This window comes from Pelmatolapia mariae, linkage group LG8 (assembly GCF_036321145.2).
Source record: "Pelmatolapia mariae isolate MD_Pm_ZW linkage group LG8, Pm_UMD_F_2, whole genome shotgun sequence".
Taxonomy (NCBI): Eukaryota; Metazoa; Chordata; class Actinopteri; order Cichliformes; family Cichlidae; genus Pelmatolapia; species Pelmatolapia mariae.
This window is the reverse complement of record NC_086234.1, coordinates 7,084,500-7,103,751: the sequence shown is the minus strand read 5'-3', so window position 1 is coordinate 7,103,751 and position 19,252 is coordinate 7,084,500. Positions and strand designations below refer to the sequence as shown.

The following is a 19,252-nucleotide window of genomic DNA, read 5'->3' as shown; positions in this document are numbered from 1 at the left end:
TACAACCAGGTCTGCCATTTTGTTTACATTGTTAACGTTAGCGGAAAGCTTCGGACTAAACAAACGTGTGTATTATAATATATGTTGGGATCTATGAGTAAATGCAAGAAACAACTATTATAATGTGTTCAACGTGTCAGTACTGAACATGTGGTATATTCATATAGCCAGTACTTGGGTGGTTTGTACATCGGGGGTATAGCTCAGTGGTAGAGCATTTGACTGCAGATCAAGAGGTCCCCGGTTCAAATCCGGGTGCCCCCTCTTTTCTTTCCTTAGTGACTTTTTGTCGTTGCGTTCGTATAAATAAATGTAATAGAAATCTTCACGGATTGCCTAGCGATATATGAAGTTTATTCCTTACTTAACGAACATAATCTCTACGAGTAGCCGTATGTCGTTTTGTCGCTTTTATGTTTCCCATCGCGTCTTAAAATACTATATTCCACCTTATTTAAAAGAAATTCTTCAGAGGGTTTTACCACTAAATTAATTACATGTCCCAATGTGTACTGTTACTTTACTTTTTGATTTTGTCACCATTAGTTGTGTGGAAAATCTCTTTTCTTATTAATCTGCAAAGTTTACAAGTATTTATAGACGTTGCAAGCGGTTAATATGCCTGTATGTTAGCAAAACTATCGGAATATCTGTCTCTGCTCGGTACACACCTTCATTTTTAAGCTCAATATAATAAACGATCACCATGGCTGCACGTGTCATGTGGGATTTCGTGTTGTGTTATGGCGCCATCCTGTGGCAATGCTGTGCACAGCCCTAAATACCTTACATTTTTGCAAGTTTTAACCTATCATGGGACTTCAGCAAGGAAGGAGATACATTTCCATCCATCCCAGCTGTCTCAGGGCGAGAGAGATACATTTGCTGTAAAATAAATTTGCATAAAAAATGAATTCCATACATGCAGTCATTTTGAGTTATTACAGCAGTGCTTACGCTATAATGTAAATTTATTTTTAAAAATTAGATGCACATGAAGTATTAATGCCCACATAAGGTATTTCTCTAATTGTATCTTTAATGCTGTTTCCTTCCATTTTAGTTATAAAAACTGAAAACCATCTAAATAGATTTGTTAGTCACTCACCAGACTATGACCATGAGATCAAAATCCAGACTCGTCACCAGCTTTTATTAGAAGACATTTAAACAGAAAGGTTCAAAGAAAACCCTCATAATTTCACATCTCTAAAATTCATCCAAACAACATACCTCCCTATAACTATCAGCTATAAAGCTAAATATCTGTCGTAGTGAAGTCCACATAGATATAACATTTTATGAACTCATCGTTGCTCGCGTAGAAGTTTCATGAAACAAAAGTGACTCCATAAAATGGATAAAAACAAAAAACACAGAGTAAAGTTGAGTGGTACATTGATTTGCAGTATGAAGGCTAGTTTAATTCATTCCCTGACAGGCCCTTGCATCGTTGGCTTTTGGACATTTGCATCTCATCATTTACGTACTGCCGTCTTCCTCTCAAACCCTCCAACCCTTAGATAATATGGCTAATCCCCTGTGTGATGGCAAACAGCAAAAGACACAGAGAAAGCTGGCAAGAGCTACAAGAGCAGTTACAGTAAACACTGTCCAGCCTCAAAGGTTGGAGTAAGGACATCTTGTGTTGATGGTCAGCCTGAATGTCCATATTCATCCTCCTGTAGTACCGCAGTTTTCCTCAAGATGGTGTCCTCTCTTCCACTGATTGAGTCCTGCAAGTCCTAGACCCTTAGCAGCAGTGCTCAGCTTCAATGAAACCTTCCTTTTCATGGCCCCCGAGCTCGACTTCAGCATAACTGGAGTGACAGCCCTGATTGCGGAACTTCATAGAGGGCCAGTAGTTATTGGTGCGTCGCTGCAGACAGAGAAACAGTAGTAGGTAAAGACCACATAGGCAAATGGGAAGATGCAGGCTTCAACCATAGACGGCATAAAAGATGAATGTAGCCACTGCGATGTGCCTATTGCACATCCATAAATCCCCTAAACTTTACTGCAAGTGCTTTTATGAATTTTAAAGGTGAGTGTTTTCAAGTCAAGAGTGGGTTTTACTGTGAAGCCACAAACTCATTGGCCCATTGGAGCTTAAAGAGCATCAGGAGAGTGTTTCCAGTGTTCAGGGCTGTTTTGTCACAGACTTCTGCAAGTTTGTTTGCAGACACATGAACATCACCCACTTCTCATTCATCAGGTGAATCTGTCATTTCATTGACCTGTGAAATAAACTGGTCACCCAGTGACAGAGTATGCATGCTTACACGTTTCACCTGTCTGAAGTCTGGTAGTTATGTAGACATGATAAAAGATGGACATAACTTCCAGGTTTAAAAGGGAAGCCAATGCAGAAGTGCCTTAAATCTACATTCCTTTTAATACCAGCATCAACGATGTATTTCAACAGTGGCTTAAAACAGCTTCAGTGTGCATTACCACCACCATCTGACCATAGCAGTATATTACAGCCCACCAGGTCAAAGTAAAATTAAGGGAAAACATATATTTTAAGACAAGAAAAGGTCCTCCATATTTTAAAAGAAAATTAAAGTCTGTGACCATCCCTACTGCAGAGGCAATGAGAGCTGGATGTTGTTTTTCTGACCTGCATGAGGTAGAATGGTGGAGCCACTGTGGGATGTGTGTTGATGTAGTAAACAGCCAGTAAGGTGAGAGCCACAAGCAGAACTAGAGCAGCCACAACGCCTGCGATGATGGCCGTGTTCTCTGTCATCCCGTTGTTTGGAGGGCTCGTCTGTATATCTGAAAGGAAGGAAGATTGTTGCTCCTGTTAAAGCATTTCTAAATATAGAAATGTCTAGGTAGCTAACTATGGACTTTTCTTTTGAAAACTCTGTGGCCATCCTTATAACTTCCTAAAACTAAGTGGGGACGATTTTCTTTTTAAAATTTGGAATACTGTAATTCATAGTGCCTGTCTCTTAAGACGCAGAGGAATTTTTACTGAAAATCTGTAGGGCATTGCTGTTGTACTGAGCTATTCTGGTCTTTTATCTCATTGGCTAATGTTTGCATGTGTATATGTATACATGTATTTTATGTTCACATATGTGTGAATGTGTACATTTTTGTATATGTATGTGCATATTTGCATGTACAGATATTCTTTATAAACATATATGGATGTCTGTTTTTTTTTCTCTTTTCTCTCTTTTTTTCCCTCTTTTTCTTGCTGTATTAGTCTATTTGATTCACCTTTGCGTTTATTGTTTATTTTATTTTATTTTCACTTGCTAAACACGGGACAGACTTGACTGGGGAAAAGAAAAGGGAGAAAGAAAGAGGGAAAGAAAAACAGTGGGGAAGAGGAACGGTGAAAAAGGGCAAAAAACAAAAACCAACAAAACAAACAGACAAAAAATACATATATCAATCACCATATATGGATGTCTTACAATGTTTTCTATAATGGTTTCATCTTATCTATTTTAATTCTTTTTATTATATTATCCCTCTGTTCAGCACTTTGGCCAACACTTGATGTCTTTTTAATGTGCTATATAAATAAAGATGACTTGACTTGACTTGACTTGACATGAGTAAAGTAAAAATGATTTGTCCTTTATTTACCACATTATATTTAAGCCTTTGAATACCTTCTGGATTTTTATATGAAGCTTTTAATTACTATAAGTTTATAAATGAACTGACATTAAATTAACATAACTCCTAGAAGCAGAAAGTGATGCGTGGATTGAAAAAACAAGAAGAAGAAAAATAAATTCATGTTCACTTGTTTGTATTTACAGTAAATCTCCCCAAAATCTGTATACACAGAAAATCCACAGAAAAACATTAAAAAACAATCATCAGTCTCTTCCCAAAGTCCACATGGAAAAGCAAATATTTGACTGCTTTACTGTTGGACTTTATTAAAGTTGAGTTTGACACTTACATAATCTTTATTTAACTAGGATAATAGACTACTTGAAAATTTTGAACATATTGAATGAATAAATTGTGGTCCTAGGATTGATCCCTGGGGCCTACCCCTGGTTAGATTACAAGCTTTGGAAATCATAGCTTCTGCTCACACACTTCTGTGGGATAATTTCCAAATTATCTAATGGTTTCTTCTGTTTATTACTGTCAAAAATGAAAATTTAGTTATTCATAAAAAGTGTCCAAGCCAGTGCAACAAAAGGCACTCCTATTTGCCTAGGTAGATTTGATTTTACATAAACATGTCTTTGAAAAGATCTATACAAAATCTCATATATAAATACACACATAAGATCAGCAATTATTAGTCATAATTTTATAGTGAGACTAGCTTTATGATAAGCTTTCTGTTATTGTTATTTTTTACATTTTGAAAATGTTTGTGAAGATGTACAAGTTTAAATCTAACACAGATTTAAGGGCTATCTCCTGTTTATATTGAGTCGTGCAGTCGGTACCTGTATGCTTATGCTCTCTATGGAAATTCAGCTTTAATTCTGTAATGCTCAGAAGTCAGAGAGCTACTAGTAATTCTGCTTCTCCTTAATCTATTCACAAAGGGTCACATTTTGCATGATCCCAAAAAATAAACAATTAAATATTCCTTCATTAATCATTCACCAGTTGTGGGACTGAGTTTTTGCTGACATACCAGCACTGTATTTTCCAACTCACCCCTAGTAACAGGCTGTTCTTCAAGCACTGAAACGGTTGGACCTGGAGAGGAGTGATTAAAGGAGCTCATAGTTGCTTCAGGTAGAACTGTGTTGTAGTCCTCACACATGCCTTTAGCCTGAGTGAATGCCGAAAAGAATGACTCAGGAATCAGTAACAAAGCTGCTCATCTCTCTCTTGTGTGATATGGTAATGAGTCTCACCTCTTCAGGGCAGTTGTAATCCAGCCACTCTTGTCTATGTCGGTCTATACCATCAGAACATCTAGAAATGAAAAGCAAAGTGAGAAAAGGCGAGAATCTCATAACATCACAAATTGAACTTTGTCTTACCGTTGAAGTGTGTTGCACCAGCCACAGTCGCTTGTCAAGTTGGATGTTAGGCAGAGATCACAGGATGTGTGTTGAAGACAAGCTGGGGGAACGGGAATCGCATCGTTACGCAATTACAGGGGTGAGTAATGAGGCTAGGCTGTCGAACAAAAGCTAGTTTGAAACAGGACTTACTGGGCAGAGGTGTGAACTCAAAAGCTGATCCGCTCACAATCTTGGTGGTGTCAATGGCAACACGATGATACTCATAGATAGTACGCCGCTTTGCTTCTATCAAGGCAAAAATTGAATGTCAGCCTGCAAGTCTTTCTTCTGTATTAAGTCTCACGTGAAAACTTAAAAAGAAGTCTGTGCTCCATGTTTCTGAGAGGGGACTAACTCCTGTTCAAATTGAACTACTTGTGATTGAAAGTATTTAGTTTCTGCTTTTACTCCTCTGCCAGGGTGAGAGCTGAGATGGAGGCATGTGATTTATCCAAATAGCACCAATTCACAACAACAGTCATCTCAAAGAGCTTTGTATTGGAGGATAATGATCCTACAGTACTAGAGCGAGTACCACTTGATGACAATGGGAAGCACCCCGTTTTAATAGGAAGAGACTTCGAGATTATAACTTTGAGAATGCCGGTCCAATTTTCATGAAACTAGGCGAGGAGGTGGAGGGTAAAGACATCAGATCACGTACTTTTAAACTGCAAAATGTAGTGCTGGTCTTGGCACAAGATGTTATATCTGAGTTCAAGTACCGTTTATATTCTGACAACGTGAAAAAGGATTTTTGAGATGTATACGAGTCTAAAGATGGACTTTGTCTTTATTTATTTTTACAACAGACTCTTAAAGAAATTGAAGAAATTGATATTATACTTTACTTCAGACCAGGTTAACTGGCTCTAATATAAAGCTTTAACTTTTAACAGTAAATGTAACTTGGAATTTCTGTGCAGGAATTTGTTGTTGTGTATTTTTTTTAAATGTATTTATCATCCATTTTTATTTTAATAATGCAATATTTATTTCTTTATTTTTCTTTATGGCAGCAATATGGCTTTAACTAGGCATGTTTCTAGTAGCTAATGTGTTAGCTAGAAGAAAAATCAAACTAGTCAGTTTTTATAAAAGTTTGAAAATGTTCAGAAATGCTCAGAAAAGCAAAAGAAAAAAAATCTGTGTTTGTCTAAGGGTCATTAGTAACCTTTATCCAAAACCTTGTGAAACCACATCACCTCATCAGCCTTCTTTCCTTGCAGGTTAACACCCACACACCTGTGCACAATGTCCTCTGATCACTGGTTTGATCAGTTTACTCTGATGTAGCTTACATAAAGCTGATTATTTTGTGGATCATTTTCTGAAAAACTGCACTGGTTTGTGAGGATGTCTTATTGCGTATCCCTCAAAACATATTAGACCCCACAGTTAACTGGCTTAATAATTTACTAAAATATGAATAATTACTTTAAATTAACAGTGGAGGAAGTATCTCTTCTTTATTTTAAAGGAACTGACCTGACAGCTGTGATGTAGGGAGGTATCCCATGAAAGCGTCAGACAGTCCAACTTTCAGCGGATGCTCAGTAGAATTTATTTCCTCCACTGGCAATGGGATCTCAAAAAAGGACAGAAGAGTTCGTATTGACACTGGTAAACCTGACATTCAAGCTGAGCTGTGTTTTTTACAAAATATTGAAGTGGTGGAATTATATTTTTGCTACATCTGATTAAAAATACATAACTTACATCTTTGTAGTTGAAAACAATTGTTCCATTTTTGTGGAGCGCTGCCTGGAAAGTAAAAGGCCCCGCTGCCTCTCGGTCCTTTAACCGCACTTTGTCCCACTGCACGACAAATAAATTACCTGGGCAAAGCAGTATACAAAGGCCAGTCAGAGATACCCAGGAGCTCCCAAACTCTAGAGACTTCATAGAGTAACCTTTACCTACCATTATCCAAGTACCTCACTGTTGAATTTTTAGAAAAGCTAGGGTCAAAATTGGCCATGAGGGGAGCGACATACTGGGTGGCGGTTAGCATTCTGTGAGTTATTTCACCCATGTAGATGAAACCTGAAGAGAAACGTTAAGATAAGTGAACAGTTAAAGATTTTAAAAACACCTCTACCCCGTGGTTGAACAGCACATCTTTAAAGTGAAGGAGGTGAGTTGATAAATGCAGCTGCAGCATGTGACCTACCTCCAGTTGCTATAATAATTTGTCTCAAGGAGTCCCCATAGAAGGGGAAATTAAAGGAGAGTGCCACTCTCTGTGAATAAGAAGAAATGTCAGATGTGGTTAAATCTGTCTGTAAATCAGACATTAGTACTTGAATGTGCGAACGCTCATCTCACCGCTGCCTGTCGATGCGCGTTGGACAGTATGCCGTGAATTCTGACTTGGTTTTTGTGCAGGTTGTCCATATCCACCCACAAGTTTGCAGTCTGTCTGTCTGTTGGACCAAAACTCTGCCATCTGTAGTACCTCTGGGAGTCCTCCTGAGAGAAAGAGGTCACTCATTAGACAAGTTTCCAGAATACATTAGTCATGGTGAGGTAGTTTAGAGTAGGTCTCTGTATGAAATAGACCGATTTACATTGAAATCAATGAGTTACTACAGGACTGGATAATTTGAAATGTATACATTTTGTGTAGCTCTAGCCGCCCAAAATAAAGATCTCACTTCAATCTTGTTTTATGTACATTTTAAACTAGTAGTCTAAAGGATTGCTGCGTGCATTTTAATAATAACAAATGAAAAAAGTAGAACATCTTACCCTTTTACATATCTCTGAGAAGAAATCTTATCAAAGAGAACTCACCTTTAGGAACATTTGGGGGATTTTTGCATCCTATTGTATCAGTTTCTAATAGCTAATCAATACATTTATCATCATTCTAAACAGATTTCTTTTTACATTTGTGTTTGTACAAGGTACTTTTTTGTAATTACCTTCTTCAGAACTTGACTTTCACCGACAGGAGGCAGCATTTTGTGAGTTGGTTTGTTGAGATTTTCCAGCTACTCTATTTCCTGTGCTCTTAATGGCTTACTTAGTTAAATAAAGCTTATAATTATTCGCTGCACCATTTTGTAGTACAGGTATTATTACTGATATTAGATGAAAGTACAGTCTTACCTTTTTTCCTCTTTTTTGTGAAAAATATTTAGGTTAGTGTAAGTGTGAACTGAAAAAAAAAGTCGATCAGCTCAAAAATAATGTGAAAAAAGCAAAAATGTGAAAAAACAACTGGGATAAACCTCAGTGAGTCATGCAGGGATTTTTCCCTTCGGTCCTGCCCATATAGTGCCACTTGATGGAGCTGTTTACACATTGGCTTTGACAACAAGCACTTGTGTCTTCATACAGATCTCCAGTCTTGATGGCATTATTAATGTATAGCATAGTTGAAGGTGACAGAGAGCAATGGTTCTGGGGTTTAGTGTGGGCTCAGAAAGTGGAGCAGTTAAATGCAGCGCTCTCACAACCTCTCCGGCTGCTCCATTTACAGCAAGTGACCCACTTTTTTCTTCCATCTCCACTGCCTGACACCAGCCTGTATTTTCTAGGGGGATTCTAGGTGAGGAGAATAATCATTTATTTTCCCTCACAGCTGACTGACTTATTGAAGTGACTCTGATTGGACAGGAGATGGAGGGTTTTGGAAATTGGGATCAGGCCTCCCCCTAAAAAAGCAGCAGCAGCAGCATTATAACAGGGTTACTTGTGATCCCATCCAAGTGAGTCACACACACATGCACATACTCGTGCGCAGCCATGCTTAAACAAACACTGTAAGCTGGCAACACAAGTATGTGGTCTGTTTTCAATTTGAATTGTAGGGAGAGGAAGAAAAAAACGTACAACACAATTTATTTGGGTTGAATTTTACTGAGGCTGATTGAAGTGAAAGATGAGTCTAGGAGGTAAGACACTCATAAAACCTCATCCCATGCACTAAAATCGCACACACGCAGACACACACTTCTAAAATAATCACTGGAAAATGGCACAGGACAGTGATGTGCTACAGGCTTTACCTTCGACTAAACTTTATTTTTTCTGGCTTGGCAGTAGCTACTTGACTTGTCAGCACAATATTATTACCAAAGCCATTTACAGTTATAGTTTGCCTCACATTTATCTCTTCATATTGTCATACACAGATAATAATAAGCTATATTAAAAAGTATTAACCTGACCATTGGGCTATCATGTTGTGCATTTAGGGGTCAGCACACCAACCTGTGATACCCCACCCCACCCTATGGTTAGGTTAATTCTGCAGCTTTTGTGAAAGTAACTCTTTTCTTGGTTTAAAGATTATAATAACCATGTAAACATCACTATATTGATTGACACTAAAGATTCTTTGGCTTTGGTGTAATGGATGGTTTAGTTTTCCTAAAATAAGTAGGGGATATTTATCCCTCAGGCTAATGTAATTTTAAGTTGGCAGCTATTAATGCCCTTTTTCTTGCAGAACCAGTAAATATAAGAATTCTCATTTCTGTAATTCAGCTGACAATGACTTGCACAGCTGTGTTGATCTCATTCTCACTGGTCACAGTTTTTGGGGCAGTTTTTCTCATGCTCTTACTGGTTGTAGCTCTGTGGCTGTACAGTTTTCTACAACAATGAGCCCTCCATAAGGAAGTATTATGCAGTTTAGGCTAATTTTAGCATAATTTTACATACAAACTTAGCAACAAAACTGACTCTGTAGACACTTCCTCTGTAGAACTTTTAAAGTTCAAGACAGTACAGTTAGAAAATGGCTGAGTAACATGGGTTGTTTGGACTGCTCTTCTCTCTAGAAAGAACATAACAGCATGCTAAGGTTTGCACAGTTGCAATCCTAAGTGCCCCTTGGAAACATAAAACCAAATTGAAGATGTTTGGTTATTATGCACAGCGCCATGTTTGCAAAAAACCAAACACAGCATATCTGCTCAACAGAAAACCTCATACCAACTTAGAGTTATGACTGCTGAAAGTAGCTCTATAAGAAACTGTTGGCGGTTTTGGCCATTGCAGTCTTACAAAAGGTTTGCCAACCCAAAAGCATCTGTTTTATTCTAAATAGGACCATAATTTCCTAAATGAACATTATTCTCAATTGAAAAAGAGTTGGCCATTTAAGAAAAGATAAGATAAGATAACCTTTATTAGTCCCACACGTGGGAAATTTGTTTTGTTACAGCAGAAAGTGCACAGTGCAAAGTTATATAGCAAAAATTAGAGAACACTGGAATACAATAAGAATAAGATACTGAGCTAAACAATTAAGACAGTAAAAGACATTAGGAAAGTGTTTACTTTGGTATGAAATCGATTGATATAAGGCTCACTTTCTCATGGCCATCTATACAGCTGGACTACTTTTTACAACCAGAGCAGATGGCCATTAGAGAGATTGAAGGTTTAAGGAACAGTTATACGCTGTGTAGCTTTAGCTTCAAGCATAGGCATGATGTCATTATTTTAGAGCTTACATTAAACTTGATATTTACTATACGTGTTGTTAGTAAAAGAGCAATGGGAGCGTCATTTCTATGAACATAATTTAGGCCATATTAAAATAGTTGATTTTCCTACTGCCACTATTGTAATCTAAGGTCTTAGCCATGAATCAGTCGTTGCATCTCACCACTATGCGAGTCATGTTGTCAGGCAGGGGACTGATATCAACACCCCCTCCTCCTTCAGCCAGTGAGCTGCGGGCTTCCCTGTGTTTGTGTGGGGTCTGCTGGTCTCTCCTGGTTCTGTGAAAACTGGACGGATCTTCCAAAGCAGTTCCACTCCATGCATCTAGAACAACACAAGGCAGCAGCACACACATACATGCAGATTCATTCACGATGATGTATTTATTGAGGATTCAATCCATGAATAAATACTCTCACCACATAATCTCTCACCTGTTGTTAACCATCAATTTGAGACATAAGAGTTCAACAAACAAAAAGTCACAGACTTGCTTACTGAATCACAATTACTTTGAGGAAAAACAAGATAATGTAATTATCTCTCAAAATGTGTGAAAACTGTCTTATAAAATGTAGTTTTTATAGACATTATAATGACTTTGGCTTTATACTCTGTGGTCACATCTGTTCTTTATTGGTTTCCATAATCTGGATCATTAACAGGCATACATATCTAAAGAAAATTAAATCCATGTTTAGAGGTCACGGAGCAATAACTCACACAGAGACAGAAATAAGATCAGCACAAACAACACCATAGATTTTCTGTACATCTGTCATGCAGAAATAGGGTCATGATTCCTTTTTAATCATGTGGTGCCAACATTGTTCTTTGTTCAAATAATCCCTATGTATGTACAAAAGGATTGTGGGGTTTTGTCTGTGTGTGCATCTTTTTAGAGCATTCACATCTCTACTGACCACCTACATTTGTGTGGGTTTTCGTGACATCTGCTTAACAGATCATAGATGGCTGTTTATGTTTTTTCAACCGATCTATGACTCACTGTCCACATTTTCAGTTGGCAGTTGCAAAATCAGCAGAACTCACTGATAGTTCAACAGGGTTAAGAACTCATTATTCCCTCTGAAACAGAGGGATTAAATTCCCTTTGCTGTCTGGTTCTGAGCTGTTAGTTCACTGAACTGAGCTATTAATTAACAGCATGTTATGAACATTCCCTTCAGTGTGAGAAAGATGAACCCTGTCTCGAAGTTATGGCCAAAATTATGTGGATAACCCCCCTCCCTTTAGTCTGGAGCTGTTTTATTGGATTGACAGTTTGTTCTGATTAAAATGTTAATGCCAGATTATTAGTTTAGCAGTAGTTTGTATTCCTCCCCTGTCTCATCTAACATGAAAGGCCTGTGTACAAAAAAATAGGCCTATAAAAAATAGTTTTCACCGTTTGTTGTTGAAAAACTGCACAAACCCCCAACCATGACCCCATTCTGCAGCTCTGGTATGAACTGAAAACTTTGACCGTGATCCTAAGATGACCTAAGATCAAAGGCTGGACTTACTATCATCTCTGTGCTTGAAAGTGAGATTGGCAGGAAAGCAAATCGCTGCTGCATAGCTTTGTAACCTTCCAGTTTCTTAACACAGGCAGTAAATTAACTATTAGTAGTTTTACTAGTAATTTTTTCACAGTCATCTATACAATCAGACTTCGTGTTGTGACCAGTGGAGTCAATCTCTGCTAGCAATTAGGGGTTGGGGAAGCTGCTTTAAGGCACTTCTGCCTTGATGTTGCTTTCCATCTTTTATATAGACTATATATTAGTACAAAAACTACAATGAATATTTATGACTAACTCACACCTAATCATAAAGACTGAAAAAGATTGATGTAGTTCCTGGGTCTTAACCCTTGTGTTGTCCTCGGGTCAAAAATGACCCCTAGGTGAATGGCAAACAAGTATATGGGAATCCCGAGGACAACACAAGGGTTCTTAAAACTGTGTTCTTTTTAATGCTCACCAGGGTGAAATACATGTGGTTGCAAAGAGAAGAGAAAGTGGCCCTCGTCCCTGGCCTCTGTAAACACTTTGCTGATGAGTTTATGGGCTCAGTCGCTCATTTTGTGTCATACTGAATAAAATAAAATAAAATAAAAATCAATTTTGTAAACTTTGGTTTCTATGTGTCAGAAAGAAGGATTATCTAGCGCCTTGGCGTAAAACTTCAAAACACTTTCAAAACAAAGAAATGTCGATTCAGGTTGAGGCTTCATAATGGGACTTCACAAGCCAATGTGTCAGGGTGGCTTCGACCTTATAGTTTTTGTGCACCTAATATAGTCAAACTTAGTTTTATTTAAAAAAAAAAAATAGAAATTTGTGGCTTCAACATCAAAAGGTACCTGTCCGGTTTTAAAGTCCAACATTAACTGCCTGTGTTTTGATTGTTTCGCTGATTCAACAAACATGCACTCCACAAAGTTATACCTGATACCACACGAACAGAGAGTGCATAAAATAAATATATATAAAATGTTAATTTTTCTAAATTAAGAATTATATCAAACTAAAAAGTCTTAAGAGACAAAATAGGACAAGTGAAAAAGAGAGGTTATTACACACTCGGGGGAGATCGTGCTAATGAGGAATCTTGTTTGATTATGGTGCGGTGGAAGCTAATTTCACTGCTGCAGAACAAAAAGCTTCTAACTGGGTCAGATTGGCACTCATCATCATCATCGCTAAACAGCTGAGGAGGCTTCAAACAGCAGAGTGAAACAATGAGGAGGAGCTTTGAGGAGCAGGAAAACTGAAAAGGGGAGTTCAGGGGCTGCACACAAGTTAGCGCCGTTTAGGCTACAGTCTAATAGACTGTGACTATACTTAGATTTTTCCTGCCACCCTTACAATGTATAGGTCACTTAGAGATTTGCTTTACAGATCTTCCAAGTCTTCACGTTTTCTTTCCTAGAACATCGTTAACCTTATCTAACTGTCTGCATGTGGGGCTGGATGAACTTCAACATCAAAAGTGTGCTAGGCTTTGCATAAGGACCTGGACTTAAGACAGGCCTCAGTAGCATCATGTCTGGCAGACACATGTGCGTGTGGACCCTGCACTGGGAATGTGCAAACTGGTGCAAAAAAAAAAAAAAAAAAAAACTATGCTGATGAATCTGGAACAAGGCCAAATGGTCTAATTGTTGACGCGACAGATGTGATGTGTGACAGATGTACGGGTGAATAGTCAGTGGCTTCACTGCAAATATGCCCTCTGATGTTGCTGCTAAATAAAATCAAAGGCATGAAACACGTTCTGACAGTCCTTTGAATTTACATCTATGAATCTGCAGGATGTCAGATTTTCTGCTTTTTTAGCCAACCTAACACATCCAACAGCAGAAAATCCTTATTTCTGTGCCAAGTCTGTTGACTTGATTAAGAAACATTAAATCCCTTAACAAATGCTCACTATTTTGAGGAGATGGCACCTGCATGGCAGCGGTGTCCACTGTACCTTCACATGTGTCTGCATTGCAGCAACAGCCACAAATCTAGTGGGTGTTGTCAAACTAGGACACAGCCCGATGAACCATATACATTGCTCTATTGATACACGGATTGTATTCATTCATGCCAGTACCATGTTCCACACTCCTATTCCCATTTCTCTCATTTTTTGCTCTATTTTTTTCCTTTATAAATATGAAAATACAAAGCTATAATATAATAACAATATAAACACACAAACCTTTTATTTATCCTTATAATTTACCTCATCATCTGTTGTCAAAGACAGATATCTAAGAAACACACCAGGGTATATTTTCTTCTGTATGAAAGTATTTTTGAAGGCTCTACAAAAACCAGAGCCACGTTCCTAAACTGAGACAAAAGCTAAATGGCCTTTCAGTCTGCTCAGATGGATCAAGTCCATGGGCGAAAAATACATTTCTTCTGAAAACAATATTTTCCTGGGTAAATGTGCAACACTTTGAAGTTTGAGTACAGGCGGGAATACATCGAGGGCATGTACTTGGTCAATGAAGGGGAAAGAGAATTATCTGCAGGCACATCAACAGAGAACAAAAGGCCAACATCTTTGCTCCAGAGACAGACACACTGAAGAGAGTGAACTATTGTGCACTGTCCAAACACAGCACACGAGAGCAGATTAAATCTCAAGATACAATCAAAGTCTTGACCCTATCACTCTTTTCTAGTGGTGGAAATGAGACACAGTATTATGTGCTTTGTCAGGACAGGGATTAGCAAAGCACCTGCGGTCTTTTGGGTAAAGAATCATTAATGGAACAATAATCACAAGACGAGGTCATCGCTTGTCGATTCAGTATAGTTCAGTGCAGTGGTTTTATTATGTTTGGATTTTAAAAGGGTGATCTGTGTTAAAACCAGCCTGGAGCTAGTAGCGTGGGAGTACCCTGTTTGGCACCTTATCCTCAGAACAGCAGTAACCATAACACACAATCGCAAACACTAGCAGCTGGAATGATAAAGACCTGAAACTAAATAGAAAAATGTGATGTTTAGATTAATGTGCACAAATTGACAAGGGTCAGAGTTGAGAAAGTCTTTGTTTCTCAACTCTGACCCTGTCAATGTAACAGACAAAGTTGTTTATGTTTTTGAACAGATCTTTCATTTTCAGTCCAGATGACATATGATTTGAGTTTGCAGATGTGCTTGGCCAGTTGTAGTTAACTGTTTATTTAGTGCTTTAATATTTATAGTCATAAATCTGAGATTACCTTAGTAAGAAATGTGCAGTAGCAACCAAGAAATGACTTCAGAGGACAATTATGTTCTGCCCTGTGAAATGATCAGTGCAGCCTGTCAGATTAAAACTCTTGATAGTGCAAATCCTTCTGCACAAGGCATATGTTAACCACGTGGGGCTAAGAGGTAGTCTCACGTTTTAACGTCTAACTTAATAAATACACAAAAGTTTAAATTAATGATTTAGCAATGACCATCTATTGGAAAATTCTGTTTTGTATTTGAAAGCAATTTTCCACAACTTATTATTAATATAAATGAAAGCCACAATGTATATTTATAGTCTTTATACATCTGTGCATTCCCTTTTTCTGTTGTAAATACTGTTAAAAACTTTAAATATTATTTCAGCTGCTCTTCTCCCACCTAATGATCTTTGGGTTGCAGTAGGTCAGCGCATCTCTTTTTGAACCATGTTTCTTGTGAGACCCACATGTGTTCACTTTTGTAAAAGAGTTCCAATCAAAATGCGAGACATCATCTCAGTATGTGGAACGGCGGGACAAGGGACAAATATGCTGTGCATTCCCATATAAAGTGGGACATCTGGTAACCCTCGCTTCTGGAGTCCATTGCCAATTTTTGGAGGTTTCCAGAGTGTTCAGGCGATATCCGGGCCAAGACTTTGTCCTCCGTCCTCTATTCACTGTTTGTTATGCAGAAAAGTTTTTTCAGCTAAGAAAAAGCTAAATTCTCGTCAGGTTTAAAAAAAACTACACTTTGGCTAATGTCTGGTTGGCTCTTAGTGCAGATTGTTTGCCTGTACGCGACCAGAATCTGCTCAAACATGATTGGTCATTAGGAACTTGGACTACAAATGGAAACCATAGAGGTAACACAGATCCTGTCCCTTATAGTGGCTACTTGTGCATATATATAAATTAAAGCTACTTTGTCATTAAAGATCCTTGTGATTATAGTTTAGATTTCAAGCCAGGGAGGTTATCGCGCAACTTTAGAAGTGCACGACTGTGCATACGAAACATAGGTTGCTGTCATTTGTTGACCGACAGAGGTCTTGCAGCAAAGGCATTTTTAAGCTACAACCTCCCTGTTGCCTTAAGATTTTTAAGCTCTGACACTACATTATTGTTTGACTGACGTGTTTTAGCTTTTGACCTTTATAGCATCATCAAAGCCATCAAGACCATAAAGTCAGACCTTTTCCTCTCCATCTTGAACGTAGGTGGTTGTGCCAGAAACCTATACTGTGCTTCTTCCATTAGGTTCTAGTTGGATTGGTTGTTGTGGAAATTTGGTTCAGCTAACATGAAGATGATTAGTGAATAAACTTGGGCTTCTCATCTAGTGCTTTTAGCCCAGATACCTGGGCCACATGTTGTTTGTGTTTAAGATTAAATGGCAAAAGTTAGCATGCTAACATGCTAAGGATAATGACTGCTAAATACTGTTAGCACTGTTATTGCAAGTTAGCAACTAGCATCTTTATAGACTCATAGTTACAGTGTTCTCCAGTGTTGCCTGCTTTTGCACAAACTCATTAGCTCAGGTATTTTCCTGGTATTTTTCAGACAGATTTGATATAATATGATGATATCCTGCTTATAAAAGCAACACATACATGGATATATCAGCTTTCATAAAATGCACACATATCTTTTATGTGGTGTTTAACTTCTGTGAAACTTACACCGAAATTTGCAGATGTGTAAACAGTCTTGATGGTCCTGACCTTTGAGAAAGTGGGGACAGCCCTGTAGTCTTTTTACCTAACTCTGCTGTATTATTATCTGCTCTGTAAAAGAGATTTAGCATCATCTGCAGTCAGGCGTTCCTTTGGATAAGTCATTGAGCGTGTAGTCATTTAATTACCAAGCTTCCAGCACTTCCTTTTTAGTTTAGAGCTGTTCTACTTTCTGTTGCAATAGAACACTAATCTAAAAACGTCTGAGTTTACAGGGCCCAAAATAGGGATCCATCTTTACGAGGGAGACTCTAATAAATTGATCTGGATCACTGGTTTGGGAGTATTTAATGGGAAAGATGAGCCTGGACACTGTGCTGGACTTGGTGTGACCATATATTTGAGGAGATCTGTCTCTCTGTATGTCTGGTTGTCCTCTGCAGAGCTAGGCCCCTGATCAGAGGAACTGGGACCACAGGAGAGGCCAGAGAAACTAGAGCACTGCTGATTGTCGGAGGAGGAGGAGGAACAGCGGAAGAACGGGGGCTGGCTAAAAATAATATATCTCCAAGGAGAACAAAAATACATACATGCACACACGCACCAACACACACCTACAGATAGGACGGCAGAGGATCCATATACAGGAAATGCACAGAGCAGGTGATGAGACACAGTCTGAGATGAAACTTTCCAAATTTAAGAAATCCTAGCTCAGATGCTGTTCTCACTGACTGACTTTCATCTTTTACTTTGGAAATGAATCTTAAAACCTCAAATATTTATTTGTTAAAATCCAGAATTCTCATTCACAGGATCAGTATTATTAAAGCAAATGAACCCCAGACATTTATTTTTCCCCCTCCAAACTGGAAATACAGAAGTTTTGGAATAGCATCATGAAAAGAGAGAGAAAATAAAAATCCAGACTCGCACACCATCTTTTATGTGCTTCCTGTGACTGACAGTGAGAACTACCACGAGACCAGTTAACTTCACGCATGCACGTATCCATAGACATGCCATAAAAAGTGCCAAAAAAGCATTTTAAGCCTTCAATAGTCAGTGACAACAAATTCAGGTGTGTGTGTGTGTGATATTAACTTTAACTGAGATGTTTAGAAGCTGTTTTGTGTGGCACTTGATAGTCTGTTGTGCAGAAAGGTAGTCGTAATGGTGGTGTTGTTTGTAGATCTGTAGTGCATTGGGTGTTGACGTTAAAGAAAGGGGGCTTACCTTCATGCTCTTGAGCCCAGACTCTGCCTAGCTCAGCCTGGGAGAGACAGATGAGGAGAACAGCATAAAGCCCCATGTCCGGCTGACTCTTCTCCCTCCTTCCCCTTCTCTTGATCACTCCTTGTCTTCTTCTTCTTCTTCTTTTCCCCAGTTTCCCCTCTCACTTTGTGTAAAGGAATGGGGCGCCTCACTCCACCACTCCCCCACCTTTCGTCTCTGTCTCTTCGCCTCTGCTCACCCACACAATTGCTGTTTCCTCACTTCAGCCAAGTTTTACTGTTTTTCTCCCTCCTCCTTTCGTGCCCTTGTTTGGCCCTCAGAATACTGTCTCAGATGATCGGTCCATAACAGCAGGAGAGATGATAAACAGCTGAAGTGTTGCAGAGTGAAGAGATGTGTTTTCTCTGTGCTCTTCCTTTGCTTCAGTCACATTTCTATCTTTGAATTAGCTCTTCACTCGGTTGTCTCACCTCCTCCCCTCTGCATGTCTGTCTGTCTCTCTTGTGTTTTTCTGTTTTCTCCAAAACAGAGCTCTGGATTTTTAGAAGACTTCCCAAAATGAGGAAATATTTATGTATTTCTACATTTTTTCCTTTCCTTCCACAGTAGAAAAAAGGGGGTGTTGAAGATGGGAGGAGCATGTCTCCCCCATGTGGAAGCAAGCTGAACCAAAACAAATGTGGTAGTTAAATGGTTGGCGTTTTGAGAAGAACGTCCTCTGTAGTCTGTTACAGAGATAATGCACATTTTTAATTGAAAGGTTTGAAAAGAACTGTTTTTCTACTCTTGGTAGTAGAAGATTATTTGAAAAGGAAAATGTGTTTTGTGTCCAACACTTGAAAAAGAAGAACGTGGAATTATTTAGGTGCTGTTGATAGTGGCGCTATGGTGACCATTTTTATTTACCAGTTTCTTTTCCCTCTAGGAGTGCTATATAAGTCTCTGGCCATTTCATTAGGTACAGATTGGTAGTTTGGTCTTCAGGACTATCTTAATTTTTCGTGGAAAGAATTCAACAAGGAGCTGGAAAAATTCCTCATTCATCTTATCTATTGGATTGCTGGATTTTATCAGAGCTTTTCCTGTGTTCACACTAGATGCCTGATATGTCACTAATAAAACCCTCTCAGAAC

General features: G+C 38.5%; 1 protein-coding gene and 1 non-coding gene across 2 annotated transcripts; one reads left to right on the top strand and one right to left on the bottom strand.

The window, feature by feature from the left end:
• The first annotated feature begins 192 nt into the window (after positions 1–192).
• Positions 193–264, top strand: trnac-gca (transfer RNA cysteine (anticodon GCA)). Its single transcript has one exon. It is a non-coding gene; the product is annotated as a tRNA-Cys (tRNA).
• Positions 265–1,019: 755 nt separating this feature from the next.
• Positions 1,020–18,666, bottom strand: LOC134633063 (plexin domain-containing protein 1-like). Its single transcript, XM_063481924.1, has 13 exons — positions 18,120–18,666; positions 10,639–10,799; positions 7,341–7,484; positions 7,186–7,255; positions 6,936–7,058; positions 6,732–6,850; positions 6,501–6,600; positions 5,163–5,258; positions 4,989–5,070; positions 4,860–4,920; positions 4,657–4,774; positions 2,624–2,781; positions 1,020–1,879 (listed from the first exon to the last, which is right to left on the bottom strand). Exons 1-13 carry the CDS (start codon positions 18,193–18,195, stop codon positions 1,754–1,756), a joined length of 1,434 nt encoding a protein of 477 aa, XP_063337994.1. The 5' UTR covers positions 18,196–18,666; the 3' UTR covers positions 1,020–1,753.
• Between the last annotated feature and the right edge of the window lie 586 nt (positions 18,667–19,252).

Excerpts from the sequence above, each read along its gene's own strand:
- LOC134633063 (XM_063481924.1), bottom strand. The coding sequence starts at position 18,195 with ATGGGGCTTTATGCTGTTCTCCTCATCTGTCTCTCCCAGGCTGAGCTA. Across the intron at positions 6,601-6,731 it reads TTGTTTTCAACTACAAAGAT|ATCCCATTGCCAGTGGAGGA; the intron begins GTAAGTTATGTA and ends TCCTTTTTTGAG. Across the intron at positions 5,071-5,162 it reads TGAGTTCACACCTCTGCCCA|CTTGTCTTCAACACACATCC; the intron begins GTAAGTCCTGTT and ends CCGTTCCCCCAG.